Here is a 19,492-nt window from a genome sequence, read left to right on the forward strand (position 1 = left end):
CACACACACACACACACACACACACACACACACACACACACACACGCCTGAGGGCAGGCAGCTGCAGTGCTGGGCAGAGGGGAGTAAATGTTGTGGAAAATAACAGTTTACAAAGACTTTTAACTGTGTTAGATTCCTGTGTTTCTCTGTGTCTGCTGCCCTGGGACAAAGCTGAGGCTCGGGCCAAGGAACAGGGCGAGAGACCTAGATGGAGAGAGAGACAGAGAGGGTGAAAGAGATTAGGGCAAGACAGAGAGGGGAAACAGATTAAAAAACAGAGATGGAATGAAGGCAGAGACAGAAACAGAAAAGGCAGACTGAATTTTCCCATTGGACAATTTATCCCTCATGTCAGTGGTTCCCACCTGGTTGAGCCTGAGTCAGCATCAGGAAATAAATAAAAAATAATATAATCATTAAAAACAAAGAGCAGTCCAGGGGGCTGTAAACCCACTGATACAAAAAATGTATTTCAACAGCTGTTTGATAGCATTTATTCCATCTTTACAGCATAGCATTTATTATGTGGCATAATAACAAGAGTATAGTGTTATTGATTTGCAGAAACATCTTCCTGCCAACAAGACCTCCATCCTTAATGACAAAATAGACCATTTGTCAATACCACCCATAACGACACATATGAGCATTTGTGGCTCATGGTACAGCGGAGCATTCTAAAAAAACACACGACATTTATGTACACATACGGTTCACGGTTGTTAAAGAGGCTGCAGTTGATGTGACTGATCTAAGTTTTGGGCAAAAAAGTCCCTGGTAAGACATTATAAAAGGCAGTTTAAACAGTCGTGTCACTGGTCGGCTCAGAAGTTTTTGGAACCTTCACAACCAGTTACAACATACTCACATCATTGTTTGTTGTTGTCACAATGAACTTTTTTGTTACCTAATCAGATTCTGAAATAGCTCCTTAAACATACAGTACCACAAAACTCCTCATCGCTGGGTCTCATCTCCATGATCTCATCACCAATCATATCTCTGCTTCCCGGAGAGGTTTTACTGATCAGACATGTGCAGCTAATCAGTGGGTACATTCTCACACACACACAGATACACACAGAGACAGACACCACACACAGAGACACACAAAGTCACACACACACACACACACACACACACACACACACACACACACACACACACTCAGACAGACAGACAGACAGACAGACAGACAGCACACATATACACAGACACACATACACAAAGACACACACACACATACACACAGAGAAAGACACCACACACAAAGACACACACACACACACACACACACACACACACAGACAGCACACATATACACAGGGACACACAGACACACAAAGACACACACACACACACACACACACACACACACATACACACAGAAAGACACCACACACAAAGACACACAAAGTCACACACAAACAGACAGCACACATATACACAGGGACACACAGACACACAAAGAGAGAGAGACACACACACACACACACACACACACACACACACACAGTGACCATATGACCAAACACTAAATAGATAATAAATATAATATTGGATTGCATTAGGTTGTATGTGTGATGTAGAGAAATCAATGGAAACTAGTCTGGCTGGAAAACATCAGACCATCAAACATCAGTCCCTTTCACAATCTGTGCTACAGTACACTCTACCTGCCATCCTGCCATGGATCCAGACCTGTGAAAAAATCTCCAGTTTGTTAAGTGAGTCAAATATGTGATGTGCTCACTGATGACTATTAGTGGAGGTGGGGAGTGGGAACTGTCTGTTCCATGTCCACAAAAAATATGGATAAAGACAAAAAAATATGTCTACATGCTCGGATGAGACTGATGCAGCTGTACAGGTGCTGTAACTTACAGATATAACAACTTTAAAATCAACATGTTTTTGAATGATGAACAGCTGCTGGTACAGCTGCTTTCAGTTTTTAGGCCAGTGTCTATGGGCCATTAAATCTTCTGCATTGACTTCAGTCTGCAGTCAAGATGATGATGATGATGATGACGACAATGATGATGATGATGATGATGATGATGATCTTGCTCAATATCAATGCAGTGATCAGGTTTTCACTTTGTTGTCCTTGAGTGATCATAAGAACTAAAATGCAGGTGCAAGTGATCCCGATTTCAGAGAAACCAGTCCAAGTGCCAAACCCTTTTTACTAAATGATATGTTTGATCATAAAATCTTTTCTGTGATTTTTCACTATCTTCTATATTCAAAAGTGAGTTGCGTTATCCAAACCTTGCTGTCATTCCACAAAAGCACGAGTTGGTACCATCACAGATGTAGCAGTTGTTCATGCTCACTGACTAATTGTCTCTACCAAAGCAAGGAGCACTGTAAAAATGGGAATAGTAAAAACTGAATATTGGTTCACTGATTGGTTAATAACCCGTTTATTCATCTCTTGTGTGGGAGTCATTAATTTAATTTAACTTCACACACTTCATTTTACAGCTTATTTGCTTTGATTGATTACACTCAGCTTAGCTCAGTCACACACATACTGCTGTGATAATACACCACCAAATAATATTATTAAATTCAGGTTGAACACACACACCATCGTGTACAATACATATTTGCAAAGACAAGTATCCAACAAGTGTTTGTGTCATCTTTTCCACACACACCCAAACTAGCAAAAAACAGTCCTGTCGTGATGAGAGAGTGCCTTTTTCTAAGACGAAATGGCACAAGGAGAGGTGAGCAAAAAGACTTAATACAGGAAAGGACAGTGATTGGACACAGGTATTTTCAAAACTAAGGAAATAACTAAACAAGGAAAATATAAAAATATAACTTCATCAACAGACTGGGACCGGTAACAGTTGTCTTTAAAGTATTGCAACAAAGCTTATTCCAATCACTCGAGGAAAGTAGCAGGGACAGGCTGAGGGAGAACTGTGAGTAGAAGTGGGGGAAAAAATCGATACAGCATAGTATCTTGATATTTTGTGTGGTCCATGGCCGACAAGTAATTTAGCGTTCCGGCGGGTCATCAGTATTTTTGCCGTTTCTTTTTTTTTCGGAGGCCGTAGCGGGCTCATTTTTAGAAATATACTGGAAATACTGGTATCATATGAAGCTAGAAGATCTAAGGAATCAGGCTATTTTTAATGTTTCATTCAAAAAAATTCAGAGCAGTGAAGGAAAATTTGATAAACTGCTGCAGTTGTTGCCGTCCATACATGTTTGATATCAGTTGAGTTCAGTTTGACTGAATACTTTGTTGGTCAGTCTGTGGGTTTGACTCTCATTGTGGAGAAATAAAAAGACTGAAGTGAGATGAATAGACTGAGAATCTTCCCTAATTTGACAAGACAATTATTGATTGAATTTAATTTTGTGGACACAAAATGCAGTTAAACAGTTAAATCGCAATATATTGTATCGAAATACTCACCATATCGCAAAATGCTTAAAATCGCAATAATATCGTATCGTGACTCAAGTATCGGGATAAAATCGTACTGTGGGACCTCTAACTGTGAGTGTGGCAAAGTTAATTTGATTTTTCATGAAACCTGCATTATTATGTCTACTATTTATTTTCACAGTCGCTATCTCTTTAGTCAGAATCACACACACTTCACAAAAAACAGCAAACACAAACATGTGGACAGGTTGAACAAAAGCACTCACCTCCTGCCTGTCTCCTCTGCTGTGTGTCTCAGGACTCGCTGTGATCTGAACCGTGAGGATCTGAATCGTCAGTGGTTAAAACCAGACCCCGTCCTCAGTCCAACCATCTACCACACTAAGGGCCTCCTCTACTACCTCAACAGTATAGGAAAGTCTCCACAGGTGAGATACACGTGCTCTTCTATACTGTAAGTCTGTGAGCTTTATGTCAACTTGTCTTCAGATGTTGTGTTTCCTGAAGCGGTACCAGATTTTTGCTCTGAAAATCTCTCCATCATGTGACACTGCCCACTTTGGGATTGTGATGTACCTGCAGAAAGAGCTGCAATGATTAGTCCATTAATTAATTATTCCATCAACATAATGAAACAATATTGAAATTGTTTTCAGCCTCTCAAATATGGAGATTTCCTACTTTGCTCTGTTTCATTATTTCACATTTGTCACTACCAAACTATTGACCCAAATCCAAATGCAACCAAAGTTTCAAAATAAAGTTTTCTCTTTAAACTCTTAAAAAACAAAGTAACAAAGCAACAAGACCTGACAATGACATGGACTAAACGCTGGTTCTCTGACATGGGACAACACAAACTGGCTCAGGACAAAGGGAGACACAGACTGTTTTACACACAAGGTAAGGGCACAGGTGGAAGCAATCAGGGCAGACAGGTTATCCTAAAGGCAGGAAAACAGACAAAGGGAGAAAAGAAAAATGAGAAAAATGGACACAAACAGGAAGTGGAACCAAAATAAAATGGGAAATCACAAGACAACACAGACACGAGACAGAACTGAATGAATAAAGTAAGTAAACAATATTGGCCTGACAAAAGAAGAAGACCCTTCCTTGGGCTGACATTTTTCACTATTTTCAGATTTTTTTTAAAAACAATTTATAATATGCAGATTAATCTGTGATGAAAAATAATTGATAATTGATTGTTGCAGCACTAGCAATGAGGTCATTTTAAAAGTTGTTCACAGCACACTGTAATCTCCAACTGGAAATTACATTGATCCCTCTTGATGAAGGTAAAATCATAACAAGTGCTGTCTCTTACTATAGTAAGACATGGTTAGCTTAGCTTAACAAAAGACTGGCAGCAGAGTAGTGTAGGGACAACGAAGCTTCATGAACCATTTGCTTTATTTACGGAGCCCAAGAAATGGCGCTCTTTGTTTAACAAAGGGCTGAAAACACACTAAGTTATCATTGCTGAGGCTTTTTTTCAAAGCCAAGACCACCATCTCTTGGGGTCAAAAAATAAAGCAAATGCTTGTTGTTGTCGCAACACTAGGAAACAGCTAGCCTGGCTCTGTCCAGAGTTCAGAAATACCGACCAGCTGCTCTAAATAAATCATAAGTGAGAAGAAACTAAAAGTACTTCTCCCTGTCCAATTCTCATTGCTGCCTACCAAAGCAATCACTCTGAATTTTATTAAATTCACCAGTTGAATGAGATTCGAGCTGCAATACTGAAAGATTGCCAAATCAATGGGGAACTAATTGACAGCAAAATTAATGCCTGATTATTTCAATTGACCCACACAATACCTGCAGCCTGAAAGGGCTGAGCATCTATCTTCCATAAACTTAAATGTAATGTAATGAGGATTTAATGGGAAAGACCTATAATGAATTGACCTTGATTGGATTATTTAATTGTTTCAAATTACAGTGAGGAGGTTGTTTTTCAGGCTAATTATGTAATTAACTGCCAACTGTTGCTGTTCACTGTATGTCAGTCTACTTTAAATAAGCGAACCTTTTCAGCCAGGCGGTACATACCTGAAAAAGGTTACAATTGGTGAGACCTGTGTGGTTTCAAGTACTCAGACCGAGAAAAATACCAAGTGTGTTGTTTCAACACAATCAATCTACTGTCTCTGTTTACAGCTTCCCTCTTGTGGCTCTGTGAATGATGACTGTTGTCTCTCAAAAACGCAGGAGGAGGTCATGTTACATTGTTAAAGAGCCACAGATCCTTTCAGGGAGGAGGTGTAACTTTGATTCAGCTGCTGTGTGCATACTATTTACCTGTCTCTGGTTTCTGTTTAGCATGACCGCAATTTTCCCTTTTGCCCAGTTCAGACTGGCTTTAACCCTCTATGGTACGGTGTTGGCCTCAGGCAACATACCCATTTTTGGCCTGTCAAATTTCTACAATGCATGTTTTTGAGTGATGCGATACTTTAAAAAAGAGGGAAGAGTATAGGGAACCACTAGCAATGCTTTAATTTGTCACATGATCTCCAGTAGGCCATATTGAAACACTATTTTGCAGACTTTTCCAAAGGAAACAGCTTTGCCATTTTGCACCAAAATAATCATTTCCTGGGCCTTTTACATCTGGAAAATAATATATTCCTACTGATAGGTGAGTAAACCTTCATTAGTTGTAGTAGTTTTATACATTTAGACTGTTCAAGACATTAATTTCAATGGGTCGTTGGTTCAATGGTATAATGTTGGTACAATGTTTATATGAATTATAACATATCTTCAGATTGTGTTTATTTAGTCTATTTTAAGACAAAAAAAAATGCTCCAAACATATTTTTCCTAACTGGCATCATAATGCGGACCATAGAGGGTTAAAGTGTTCAGATCAGACACAACTCCTGTGATCGATAGTCTTAAAGTTGTTGTGGATTTCACCCTATGCAACCAATAGGACATCACACATGACAAGATCTTTCACAAGTAGGAATCGTGGGTCGGGCAGGTTCCAGCTTTACACAGTCTGGTTCAGGCTTGCCAAAAAATGATAAAGCAGCATTCTGAATAAATTATTAATCAGGCATACTGCAGAAACATTATGTAAAATCGTCCGTCTTCCATATTCTCTTTCTGTTTTTTCTCTCTCCTTCAAACACCTACGCTCTCACACACACACACACACACACACACACCCTCTTTCTCTCCTTTCTTCTATTTCAAACACACACCACCACCACACTCAATAGGGTGCTGCAGGAATGAGTTCTTAAACATGGAAGTAAGTGAGCATTTTAGCGCCATGGGGTCTAACCTCTTAAACTCAATGAGGATTTTGAACGAGTTTTTGGTTAGATGGCTGAAATAACATCTAAGTTTAAGAGATGTTCGTGTTTTATTGTACGACATAAAATATGCTAGTAGATACTAGTGAAGGGACAACGAAGCTTTCGTGAACCATTTGCTTTATTTACAGAGTCCACCAGGTGGCACTCCTTTTTCAACAAAGGTCTTAAAACACACTCAATTACTATTGCTAAAGCATGTTTTTTCAAGCCAAGACGGCCATCTAGTGGGGAAAAAAATAAAGCAAATGGTTCATGAACCTTCATTGTCCCTTCACTAGTAGATACCCCCATTTGTGAATTTTTAAGTTTTTACGTGTCCTTAAAAGGCGGTTGCTAACAAGTGGCTAAATGAGAGTACAGTGGTTGTCGGGGACATTAAACATCATCACGCCGGACACAGACGGGACTCTGTCACTAGTCCACCTTTACAGCCTCTAGTCCTGTTTTTCAGTGCAAACTCTTGTGGATTGTAGAGTAGGTTAATAAACAATTTATTAGGCTATAGTTTCACTAAGCGATTAGCCCCTTAGCGTTCCTGCAAATTAACCTTAAAACGCCTAGAGGAAACATTGCAAATGTAAATCGAAAGCTGTTCTTGAGTCGTTTTGAGTAAATCTGTGGTTTTGGTCACATTTGAAAGGTAACACACTGAAGTTTATTCTCAAAAAGTCAGAATAACTGTAAGTGCTGCTGTTATTGAGTGATGGAAGTTGAAACACGGGGAAAATAGTTTTTTTTATTGTCCGTCTCAATATTTTTGGTAAATACAGGCCTGCAGATCATTATGGGACTTTTTAGCTGGAAAAGACAATGGGGTCAAAATATAAAGTATTAGCTACCCCTAGTTCAAATTTGATAAAGATATCGAGAAAAAAAAGACTATTTTACACAGGTTTTTATCACTATCATATAATAATTCTGATTATGTATTAATGGAAACTCCAATAGTATCCTCTGTAACCATGGTGACATAACAAATGTCCAGAAATTTTGAACCCTGCAACCTACAGTCACCATTCTGGGCTCTAATGAAAGGTATCTTAAAATGTTAAAATGTGGTTTTAATCAATAGAATCCCAAAAATCAGAGCTTTTCAATTATATGTAGCATGAATATCAACTCAAACACTGTGGTTTTGTACATAAGCATAACTATAGTAACACCCCTTATGCCCCATATATGGGTCAAGGAACGCTAAGCGGTTAAGGATAATGAATGAATGAATGTATCTCTCCCTGTGTGTGTCTTCCAGGTTTTCTGTGACTACCACGGCCACTCTAGGAAGAAGAATGTGTTCCTGTATGGCTGCAGTATGAAGGAAACTCTATGGCAGTCTGGCTCCACTGTTAACACTGTGGGATTGAAAGAGGACCCTGGATATAGGGTAACACACACACACACACACACACACATACACACACACATTCTTGTACTTCTATCTTTGTGAGGGCCCTTATTTGAATAGTGAATTCCCTAGCAAGGTTATAATAGTTTGGGATTTTTCATTAGTTTTAGTTTTAATTGGGTTTTCAAATTCAGTTAGTTTTAATTAGTTCTTAGAGTGAAATGCTTTGAAATGCTTTAGTTTTAGGTTAGTTTATATTAGTTTTATTTTTTTGTAATGGGGTATTTTGTTGGGTGGGAGATTAAAAGAGGTCACAGTAAATTTTGCCTTTATTTCTTTGCCTTATGCATCTTCATTATGTATGAAAAGAAGAAAGAACAAAGATGAAAACGAAGGACATTTTCACTATTAGTTCGTTTTAGTTAGTTTTGTAACAACACAATACAGTTTCAGTTAATTATCTTTTTTTAACTCTCATTTTTATTTTTAATTCAGCTAAAGAAAATGCTTTTCCAATTCTAGTTTCCGTTATTTAGTTTTGTTTTCGTTAACTATAATAACCTTGTTCCCTAGCCCCTTACCCTAATCCTTAACCTAACCTTCACCATCACAACTAAATGCCTAACCCTAACATAAACCTACTTGTAACCTTTATCCTTAAAACAAAGTCTGAAATCTTAAAAAACTCTTTAAAGAAGTGAGGACTGGCTGAAATGTCCTCACTTTGCAAAAATGTCCTCACTCTTTTGGTTAAAAACGTGTTCCGGTCCTCACTATGTAGGAAGTACAAGAACACACACGCACACGCACACACACACACACACACACACACACACACACACACACACACGTACACACACAAACACACGACTAAGCAAATAAGGTTCAGCTTCGCTCTGAAAATCAGAGAAAGCACAGATACAGGTCTGCTGTGGGTCCTCAGTGTCTCTCTCCCTCCCCAGACCATTCCAAAGACCTTGGATCGTCTCGCACCAGCCTTCTCTTACAACAGCTGCAACTATTTGGTAATATTAACAACAGCACCAATTAGAATAACAATCTGTGATTTAAATATAATTCATATTAAATGGACTCTGTTAATGTTTTTACATTTGCTTACATTAAAGTGACAGATCATGTGTTATTTAATCCATTTTCAGCTCCAGATTGCTTTGTGATTTGAACAGGTGGAGAAGTCTCGCTCTGCCACAGCCAGGGTGGTCGTGTGGAGGGAAATGGGCGTGCTGAGAAGTTATACCATGGAGAGTACTCACAATGGTTGTGACCAGGGAATATACAAGGTGTGTGATTGTGTGAAATAAGTCCAAAAAGCAGTGTTTCTTCTCTGCTCTGAACTGGTGACTCATGGGATAGCACTGTTGCTGTGTATGTAACATAATCTCCTGTTTAAAATACTCCACTCAGTCCAGTGAATATGAATATTCCCACAGTAACACCTGTGACGGACACATCTCTGCCCTCATATTACACTGATATCATCTGGGACATATGAAGAATTTTTAAATCCCTGTAATTTTTATAAACCTAATGTGGAATGATGCATCCATATAATTAATATTATTAACCCTCCTGTTATGTTCGTTTTTCTAGAACAGCAATAATGTTCATGGGTCAATTTGACCTGGGGCATGTTTAATTATCCAAAAGTGTAAGAAACTTAAAAAAAAATCCCAATAAACATTGCTTATATTTCATCATTAACTCCATTACTAACCATTCAATCAATATTTAGCGCAATGGTATTCTTTATCTCTCACAGGTCGTAGTTCAATGAGGATAATTCACTTGTTTTTGATAAAAAATGCATTTTAAAACTTTATGTACATTGTAAATACCTACATATAAAATGCAATAGTTTTATATAACATTGATTTAAAAGAAAAAATAATAAAAAATAATATTTTAAAATCCTTTTTTATTTTTTTTATTTTTAAACTTTGAAATGGGTCAATTTGACCCGCAACATAACAGGAGGGTTCAGAGATGAGGACATGTCGATCAATCTCCTGTCACCAGTAGGAAGCAACTTTAGGGAATGCACATGACAGAGGGTAGGAACAAACAAATTTTGTGGTTGTTTTCGGTTAGTGGCATTGTTGCAACAGGGGGCACAACAACAAATGTGTGCTGATATGAATCGGAAAGGACTGTCAAGGGTGTAACATTTTCTGTCTGTAATGCGATTTGCATACGGTGCAGTGAAGTGAGTCCTGGTGTAGCTGCTGTGCCTGGCTGTGGTGATATGTGGTGCTCATGTCGAGAAAGTAATGGAGCACAAAATTAAGCGTTTCCTGCTCCTGAATTGTGAATACTGGTTAAAGACAAGGTGTCTTTGGAACTGCAGCTGTGTCCTCATCATGGCTGCATGTGAGGAGATATTAGTTAAGTAGCCCAGCTCAATAAAAGCATCTGTGGTTAAGTGAAGTGGTGGATGAAGTATTCAGATTCTTGACCTAAGTAAAAGTACTAATACAACACTGTGAAATTACTCCACTACACAGTAAAAGTCCTGCATTCAAAACTTACTGAAGTAAAAGTACAAAAGTATCAGCACCAAAATGCACTTAAAGTATCAAAAGTAAAAGTACTCGTAATGCAGAATGGACCCTCTCAGTTTGTTTTATATATTCTAAATATATTATTGGATTAATATTATGATTGATTTATGTAGGCAGCATTTAATTTTATCAAGTTAACTGCTTTGTATACTCTTATGAGGTTTAATTAAAAAAAATTAAAAAAAACAATTTAAAGTGATTCGACTTGTTTTGTTTTTTATGATAAATCTCGACCTGAAAAATAACTAAAGCTGCCAGCTAAATGTTGTGGAGGAAAAATTACAATATTTGCCTCTAAATGAAGTGAAGTACAAGTATAAAGTTACATAAAATGAAAATAATTAAGTAAAGTACAAGTACCTCAAAATTGTACTTAAGTAAATGTACTAAATTACTTTCCGCCACTGATTAAGTGAGATATGAAACGTCTATGCAGGAGATTTATGCTAAAATGTTTAAACTCCTTTAACTAGATTCTTCTTTGGTGAATTAGGACAAACACACATCCAAGTCTCTCACTCAGGGTTCAATATCAACCTGCATTCTACTAGTAATAAGCTACAGACACTTTTGTGGGTCACATGAAGAACATAACAACTCTCTCTCTCTCTCTCTATCTCTATCTCTATCAATTCAATTCAATTCAATTGGCTTTATTGGCATAACGTAACAATGTATATATTGCCAAAGCAAGCATCAGAAAAAAAGATAACCAGATAAGGAAAGCAATATTTACAATAAATTATTATAATTCTATTATTCATTTTAAAAGAAAAGAAAAACTAATAACAATAAAAGAAAGCAATATTTACAATAATTGAATTACAATCAATATATAATTCATACAATCTAACTGTCCCAGCAAAAAAGAAGAAAAAATAAAATAAAAAATAAAAACAAAACAACCAACAGCTGTGTGTAACTCGCTGTCCCTCAGTGTGTGACAGGCAGAAACATAGACTGTTGCTAATCTACAGCTCTGTGACTCTTCCCCGAGTAGGAGCGGCAGTTTTTTCTATCTCTCTCTCTCTTAGTCTCCAGTCACCAGTTCTAACCTTTATTTAAAGAGCACATAAAACCAGAGCTATAAAGAGCCTTCAGCATATTATAGTGTAAGTACAAGAGCAAAGAATAATTACTGCCCAGCTGCTAATAACAGTATGAGCATAGTTATAAGTGAAAAAGGGCAAAGGCTTACAGTAAATGATACCTTTGAACATGTACGGAAGAGAAACATTAGAATGAACTAGATTTGAAGCAAACAGCATATATATTGTTTATATTTGGTTGTGTCATCAACCTCTTCATTATCAACTGATGAGATGAAACAACGAGTGGAGTCCAAATGTAAAAAGGGATTTTCATAAAAATAATGGAATCTGTGCTTTTCGTTGTTACTCTCCATAGACCAAAGTGTTGGTCCATGTTGGATGTCACAGTAAGGCTGTCAGATCAACCAACCAAAATCCTCAGGAAACATCCTCAAACACTGTAATAACATACCAACCATCTCAAATATCTGAACAATAGTTTCCAGCAGGGGTTGTGTTAACTGAATATTTCCATGTCATTGATGGATTTTATTTTATTTATAACTTCTGAAGGCCAATCCGTCATTTTGACAGATAGGAAAACTAAACATAAATGTACTAAATGCATGAAATAGCAGTTCACCTGATGTCACCTCCAGGTCCATCAGTAAGACTTTCTGCTGTTTCCAAGTTCAGAAATGAAGATTTAGTCACCTGCTTTTTCCGTTATTGGGATTTCAGGTTCTTATCTTAGAAAAAAAGCGGTGAGCTGTAAACCAGAACCAAGATTTCTTACATGCAGAGGTCAACTTATTGTTCAATTTAGGGGGACTAAATTATGGAATACCTTTTCCCATCTGGCAAAGAACTCCATCTCAATAAAATGTTTCAAACAATGTATTAAAGCCCATTTAACTGTTGTTTTAAACTTCTAATTCACATGCAAATACACTTTTATATCATGTTAATTTTTGATTTTACATTATTTTTGGTATTGTTTAATGTTATACATATGTTTTTACTATTATCAGTTTATTACTTTCTTATAACTATGAAATTTTAGGTGGAGGCTTTGAATAAGCCCATCTGGGTTTTCTGCCTCTCCCTGCACTATAGACTTTTTGTTACCTTTGTCATTTTATGTAATTCTAACTGTGCAAATAAACCCAAAGCTAAACCTAACCAATCATCAGAATATATCTGACATTACTGGTGTACATGTTACACTGTACATGCTTGCAAAATAAGTCATTATTTGTACGGTTTGTCATTCTGTCAGTTCTACATGGACAGAGTCAAGCAAGAAAGGAGAAAGTCAGGAGAGGGAACACTAAGCTGTATTGTAACAAGTAATTGGAATCACTTGCACTGGCACATACACACCAGTGGACTCAAGGACACACACACACACACACACCCACACACACACACACATTGATTTTGTTTCTAAGGGGCACAGGCACAATCTCTGTTCATGGTGCACATGTAAAGCTTTCCTGCTCTTTAAATTATTGAGCAGCTATCTTTCTTACACACATAGATGTGTTAGAAGCCCCAGGGGGAAAAATACACCAATGAAGACAGAAAATATGTGATCAGACACACACAGTCTCCCACACACACACACACATGCACCAGCCCAGTTGCCAACAAAAAACGACATTGTACTCTTCTGCAAACCACATATACGTTCATCAACGTTTTTGTTGATGAAGCAAAATTATATTTTTGTGACATTTCCAGTAATCCTGACTGACGATCCAGTCAGTGGTTAAAAAAAATGGATCTTATGGGGCGTCCTGGTGGTTCACACTGGTAGAGTCCTTGCAGCGGCGGACCCGGGTTCGAATCCGGCCTGAGGTCCCTTTGCCGCATGTCTTCCCCTCTGTCTCCCCCCTTTCTATCTGTCACTATCTAATAAAGCAGCAAAATGCCCAAAAAATAATCTTTAAAAAAAAAAAAAAAAAAAATGGATCTTACATCGGATTGCAGAATTTACACCTGTCAACATTATGTCAACATGTGATCTTGTTTCCGTGTTTGACATACACAGTTTCTCACGGCTATTCTTTTTAGAACATTGCATGAAATTGTGGGCAGCCCAACCTAAAGCCTATCCCTAACATTAACAAGGGCCTCATAAATGACATTTTGTTGCATTAGTCTAGGACTATATGAACTCGCTGTTGTTTATTTACTCTCATGACTGAGTTGTCTCAGTCGCTCATCCTCTAAGTGTAGAGACTGGATGACTGTTTGTTTGAGTTCAGTGGAGCGGACAACTCGGGAGTTACAGAACTGTGACGTCCTGACAGTTAACACAATTATGAAGCAGCGGTGACACAAAGGTGAAACCCTGCAGTTGATCTAGGGCCTTTATACATCTGTCAGAGAGCCTGATGTAGAGAAGACAGAAAAGGGTACCTAAAGCACTAAAGAGTAACAAGCTGTTTACATAGCATAAATGCAAGCTTGAACTAGATATAAATTCTTTCAACTGTGTGTGTTTGTGTGTAGGGCCTGCAGACAGGAACCAGGGAGCTGCAGGAGATGGGTGTGAAGTTCTGCCAAAGTCTGCTGTCTGTGACCAATGACATGAAGGCTCTCTACAACAGCAGACTAATCAAGCACATCGACTTGGACCACAATGTCCTCGACCACAAGTCTCACAAGTAAGATACATCCTGACAAGGCCAGTGACATGTCCACTCTTGTCAAAATGGCCTCTTGGGTGTAGGAAAATGAGAAAAACCAGGGTTACCAAGACAGTTCAGGTGATGGAATGAGTGAGAACTATCTCAGCCAATTCTCTCTCATTCACTCAACTGAACCGAAAAACAGAGATGAACAGGGGGACATATTATAGTTAAACCAAACTCTGTCCTGCTGGTTATACTTCAACAGGGACTGAGTGGCAGCTTAAAGGGATAGTTCAGGTTTTTTTGAAGTGAGGTTGAATGAGGCAATTACCCAACAGTATATTCTGATTTCATTATGCGATGCACATTTTTCTGATGTGTAGTGCTCCTAAGTAGTTCTACAATTCTACAATGTCATTTAGCAGACGCTTTTATCCAAAGCGAAATGCATTTGAGAGTTAATACAACACAAGCAAAGATGAAGAAACAACACAAGAGTTAGTGCCATGGGTTAAGTTTGAGTCCATTAGGACGTAAGTGCTTTTAGGTTGTGTGAGCGGTCAGTGCAAACAGTTTGTTTTATTCATTTATCGTTGTCATCTGTGTAGATCAAGTGTGAAGGTGTTTAGTAAAGAGAAGGTTCTTCAGTCTCTTCTTAAAGATTGATTAGGACTCAGCAGATCGGATGGAGTTTGGAAGTTTGTTCCACCACCGGGGCACTATACAGAGGAGAAGAGTCTAATTTGATACGTAGAGCCCTGCAGCAACAGAGGAGCCAGGTGCCTTTCGCTCAAAGAGTGTAATGGGCGGGAGGGTTTGTGGACCTGAACAAAGGAGTTCAGATATGCAGGAGCTGTGCTCATTGCTATTTTGTAGGCAAGAGACAAGGCTTTGATGCGGGCTGAGACCAGGAGCCAGTGCAGAGAGATGAGTAGCGCAGTGACATGTTCTCTCTTGCTCTCACATGTGCACATTCTGGATCACCTGAGAGGCTTGGTGGTGCATGCAGGAAGACTTGCCAGTAGCGAGTTGCAGTAGTCTAAGCATGATGTCAAAAGGGCCTGAACCAGAAGTTGTGTCGATTGCTCTGTCAGGTAGGGTCTGATTTTCCTGATGTTGTACAGGGCGAATCGACAAGATTGGGCAATTGTGGCCACATAAACCTTAAAGGTCAGTTGGTCATCAGTCATGACACCCAAGTTCCGTGCAGAGCTTGTGGGAACAAGTTGCATGGATCTAAGCTGAACATTGATAGACTGATAAAGGTGGGACGAGGCTAGGAGTGGTGTTCTGTCATCCATGTGGAGATATCAGCAAGGCAAGCGGAAAAGGTTCCTGGGACAGGAACAGCTGGGTATGGTTGGCGTAGCAATGGTCTACAAAGTCACGATTGTGGGTAATTGCACCAAATGAAGTGATGTAAATTGAGAAGAGAAGGGGACCGAGCACTGATCCTTGAGGCACCCCCGTGGATAGATTTTGTAGTTTTGACACCTCTCCCTTCCAAGATACTTTAATTTTCTCCATCTTACAATGCTGTCACATTGTGTGTGTGTGTGTGTGTGTGTGTGTGTGAGAGAGAGAGAGACATGCGTGCTGGCAGCAGCAGCAGCAGCTCTTGGTTTAGATATGCTGTGCTGTTGATCCCTCACTGCAGTGATTGATGTGTGGATCTAAAGTGGAGCTGAATGGCTTCTATTGATTTTCAGACAGTCGTTCGATCTCCCCAGAGAGCTGTGACAGCACGAGGTGTGGGGAGCTCTTTCACCTGAATACACACACTATCTGTTGGGTTTTTCTTTTTTAATTTTCATCTAATTCTCTGGCCAGTTTTCTTAATCTTTTCTCTCTTCTATCGTCATCCTTTCACTTGTGTATTATGTCATTATTCTTTATTTCATCCATTCTCTTCTTCTCCCTTTCTTTCCCCCAGATTCTTTTGATCCATTCTGATACATTGCCGCTTGGCTTGGCTCCAGTTAGCATTTTTCTCAGATCTATCCTTTATTCATCTGCTTTGTTGTATTCTCCTGTCTTTCTTCTCGCCTGTCTCCCGTCTCTTTCAACACATGACTTGGTCTAGGTGTGCTGCTTGCTTGTCAGAACAGCTAGAAGTATAATCCATAAAATGTCATCAACCATTTATGTGAATGAAAGAAGATACATCACTCCTTTCTTGTCATTTCCAGATAATTAAATGCTATGCTGGCAGTATTTATTTTCACTCTGTATGTCTTTCTTACACCACCCTGTCAGTTATTAACATAATAACATTCACTGTCATCAGATTTTCCAATTAGAATGAGTATGCTACAAGTCAAAGGTAAAACATGTTTAAAATACACAGCCACAATGGCATATGCATGCGTGTAATCTGAGAAGACTCTAAAAAATGAGTTGTTGCAATCAGCATCTGAAAATGACAGCTGTGGTATTGTGGTATTACTTTATTTGCAATAAACTGTAGTATTTTTTTTTAAATAAAATTGCAGTTGCTGTTGTCATTAAATGTATAATTATGCTTTGCAATTGTTTGGTATGTGTTTGGATATGTTGGACTCCCCCACCTCCTTCTCTCTATTACGATTTGTTGTCAGGACTCATAAGGACTTAAGCAGAGTCCAGCTGCAGGCAGGATACAAAACCGAACAAACAACTTTCCAAAATCACTCTAATATAAACTTTAACTAAACTCTAGTCTCACTCACGTGGAAGTCATGCAACATGCGGTACACTCTCTGTTACGATCTGACAAACTCAGCTGGAAAGACAGAGTTTAAATACTCAAACTGATTGGCACAAATGAGAGACAGGTCAACAGAGAAAATGGCGGGAAAAGAACAAAGAGAGGATGTACCAAACATGGACATGGGTGAGGCCCCGGGCACATGACTAAACACATGGCTGGTAGGTTGACTCCAAATAGCAACGTTGACTTTTTGTTTCACATGGAACATGACTACCAGTCTCCTTGGTTATAGTACAGGGCTTGGCTGCCCAATTCAACACTCCTCCTGCCTGTCCATAGCGGACCTTAATGCTCTTTGTAATATGGCCGTTAGTGGAAATGTTTAACATTGCCATGGTTAGGTATCTTATACATATACATAAGAGATGCATTGTCATGATTGTCCAGCCTACAAGCCAATAATAAGGATTATTCTTGACCTTGGAAATTGCTGTTAGAACACATCCCTGTACATATTCATCAATAATATGCAGGTAGAGCTGTTTACACAGACAAGCAGTATAATACTGACTAGTTCTACAGTAAATAATTTATCACCCAATAGAGCAGATGTGTTTGTCGATAAAGTACAATATATGCGTTATGTACTGCCAGTATGTTTTCCTCTCATAGGCTGTGTGGCTGTTTAGTCTGAGGTTGATTATTTTCTTCTGCCTGTGAGGTAATGATGGCATTGCGGCTGATTGGTCACTGCTGATGAGGTCACAGGTGATTGGGTACTGCCTGACAACAAAGCTAATAGGATCTGAAATGTAAACAAGGTATGATGATGTTTGTGTGTATGTATTCGTGTGAGAAGCAGTAGCATGCAATATTACAAACTGAAGTTTGGCCTTTTTATTAAAAACACGATCATGCAGTGACCAGTGCCATCCACCTTTGTTAATGGACGTAATATTACTGTGATTCTGAGGAGTAGTACACCTTCCCCTCTACTGCAGATCTTATAAGGATCATAGCATTGAGCATCTATTCAAACACTTAATTTTCATTGATTAACCATGTAGCTTAAGTGGTCTTAACTAAATCAGACCCTAACCATAGAGTTTTATGAAACCTTTTTGAAGACAGTATCAAGCATTCTATTTTGTCGTTAAGGTATTAAGACTTGTTTCCAGACTAGTCTCCCCTCAAAAACGTCAATATAGGGCGTTTGTACCTGGCACAATATCTCTCAAATTTCTGTTTTCAACTATCCTGCACTGCCAACTTGCGGATGTTCTAGTAATGATTGACAGCGATGCAGAGTTAAATGGGGGTTATCTCACTCGGGGCGGATTGGGTTGAACAAACAATGATCTTTCACCCAGGAGAATGGGGTTCTTGGCCTGTGTGAAAACAAGAGTAAATGTTTTTGCAAGTTTTTTACGTGACTTCCGTGGCTCACGTCACCCTAACTACTTCACTTCCAACATTTATGTGAATTTATTGACTGTTTAAACTGTCCTCTATAACACCTTACCAGGATTTTTTTGCCCTAAACCTAGGTCAGTGGTTTTGTAGCCTAAATTCTCCAAAACTGCAGCCTTTTTTACAACCGCAAATCATATGTGTATGTATAATGAAGTGTGTGCTACTTTTTAGCATCTGCTGTACCGTTCGCTGTGAAACCCTCATTTTGACAAAGGCTAATATGTGTTGTTATGGGTGGTATTGACAAACGGTGAAATGTTCTACTGAAAAGATCAGTTTCACAGGGTACCAGTCATACTTGATGTGGCTGTGACTCAGCAGGTAGAGCAGATCATCCATTAATCACTGGGTTGGTGGTTTGTAGTGAAGGGACAATGAAGCTTCGTGAACCATTCGCTTTATAGTTTGACCCCACTAGATGGTGGTCTTGGCTTAAAAAAGGCTAGCAATGGTAATTAAGTGTGTTTTCAGCCCTTTGTTGAACAAAAAGCATCATCTAGTGGGCTCCATAAATAAAGCAAATGGTCCACGAAGCTTTGTTGTCCCTTCACTAGTGGTTTGTTTCCCAGCTCTCCCTTAAAGAGTATTTTCTCTACTGGCAGCCGATTTCCTCCTGCCTTTAGTCTTTATGCTAAGATAGGCTAACAATGCACTGAATCCAGCTCTATACTTAACACACTCAAGCAATTCATATCAATATTTATAAAGTACAACTTATTTAACACGAAATATTCTAGTGCAAGAAGCTACCAAGGTCCCTACGACACTCTTGTTTGCTTACTGTCTGCTGTTTTTCTTTGCCATCCCACCGCCTCCAGTGTGTTCCATACGTCTGTACTGATATTACAGACATATTGTTCTGTAACAACTTCTTCTTGCTGTTTGTAGCAGAGAAACTCATGGGCTCTGGGAAAGTTTTGGCAGAAGCAGATCCAAGGATATGAAAGAGATCCTTGTGAAGGGAGGAGATACTTAGTAAGTCTTAGCTG

At 38.8% G+C, this 19,492-nt stretch overlaps 1 protein-coding gene across 1 annotated transcript in view; it reads left to right on the forward strand.

Moving 5' to 3' along the window:
- Positions 1-19,492, forward strand: part of LOC131973918 (cytosolic carboxypeptidase 4) — a 132,400-nt gene that overhangs the window by 104,510 nt on the left and 8,398 nt on the right. Inside the window, exons 22-26 of the mRNA XM_059336053.1 lie at positions 3,711-3,840; positions 8,000-8,131; positions 9,055-9,117; positions 9,280-9,393; positions 14,220-14,374. Coding sequence (XP_059192036.1) covers positions 3,711-3,840; positions 8,000-8,131; positions 9,055-9,117; positions 9,280-9,393; positions 14,220-14,374 — 594 coding nt within the window. The remainder of the gene's footprint in view (positions 1-3,710; positions 3,841-7,999; positions 8,132-9,054; positions 9,118-9,279; positions 9,394-14,219; positions 14,375-19,492) is intronic.

This window comes from Centropristis striata, chromosome 6 (genome assembly GCF_030273125.1).
Source record: "Centropristis striata isolate RG_2023a ecotype Rhode Island chromosome 6, C.striata_1.0, whole genome shotgun sequence".
In the NCBI taxonomy this organism is placed as follows: domain Eukaryota; kingdom Metazoa; phylum Chordata; class Actinopteri; order Perciformes; family Serranidae; genus Centropristis; species Centropristis striata.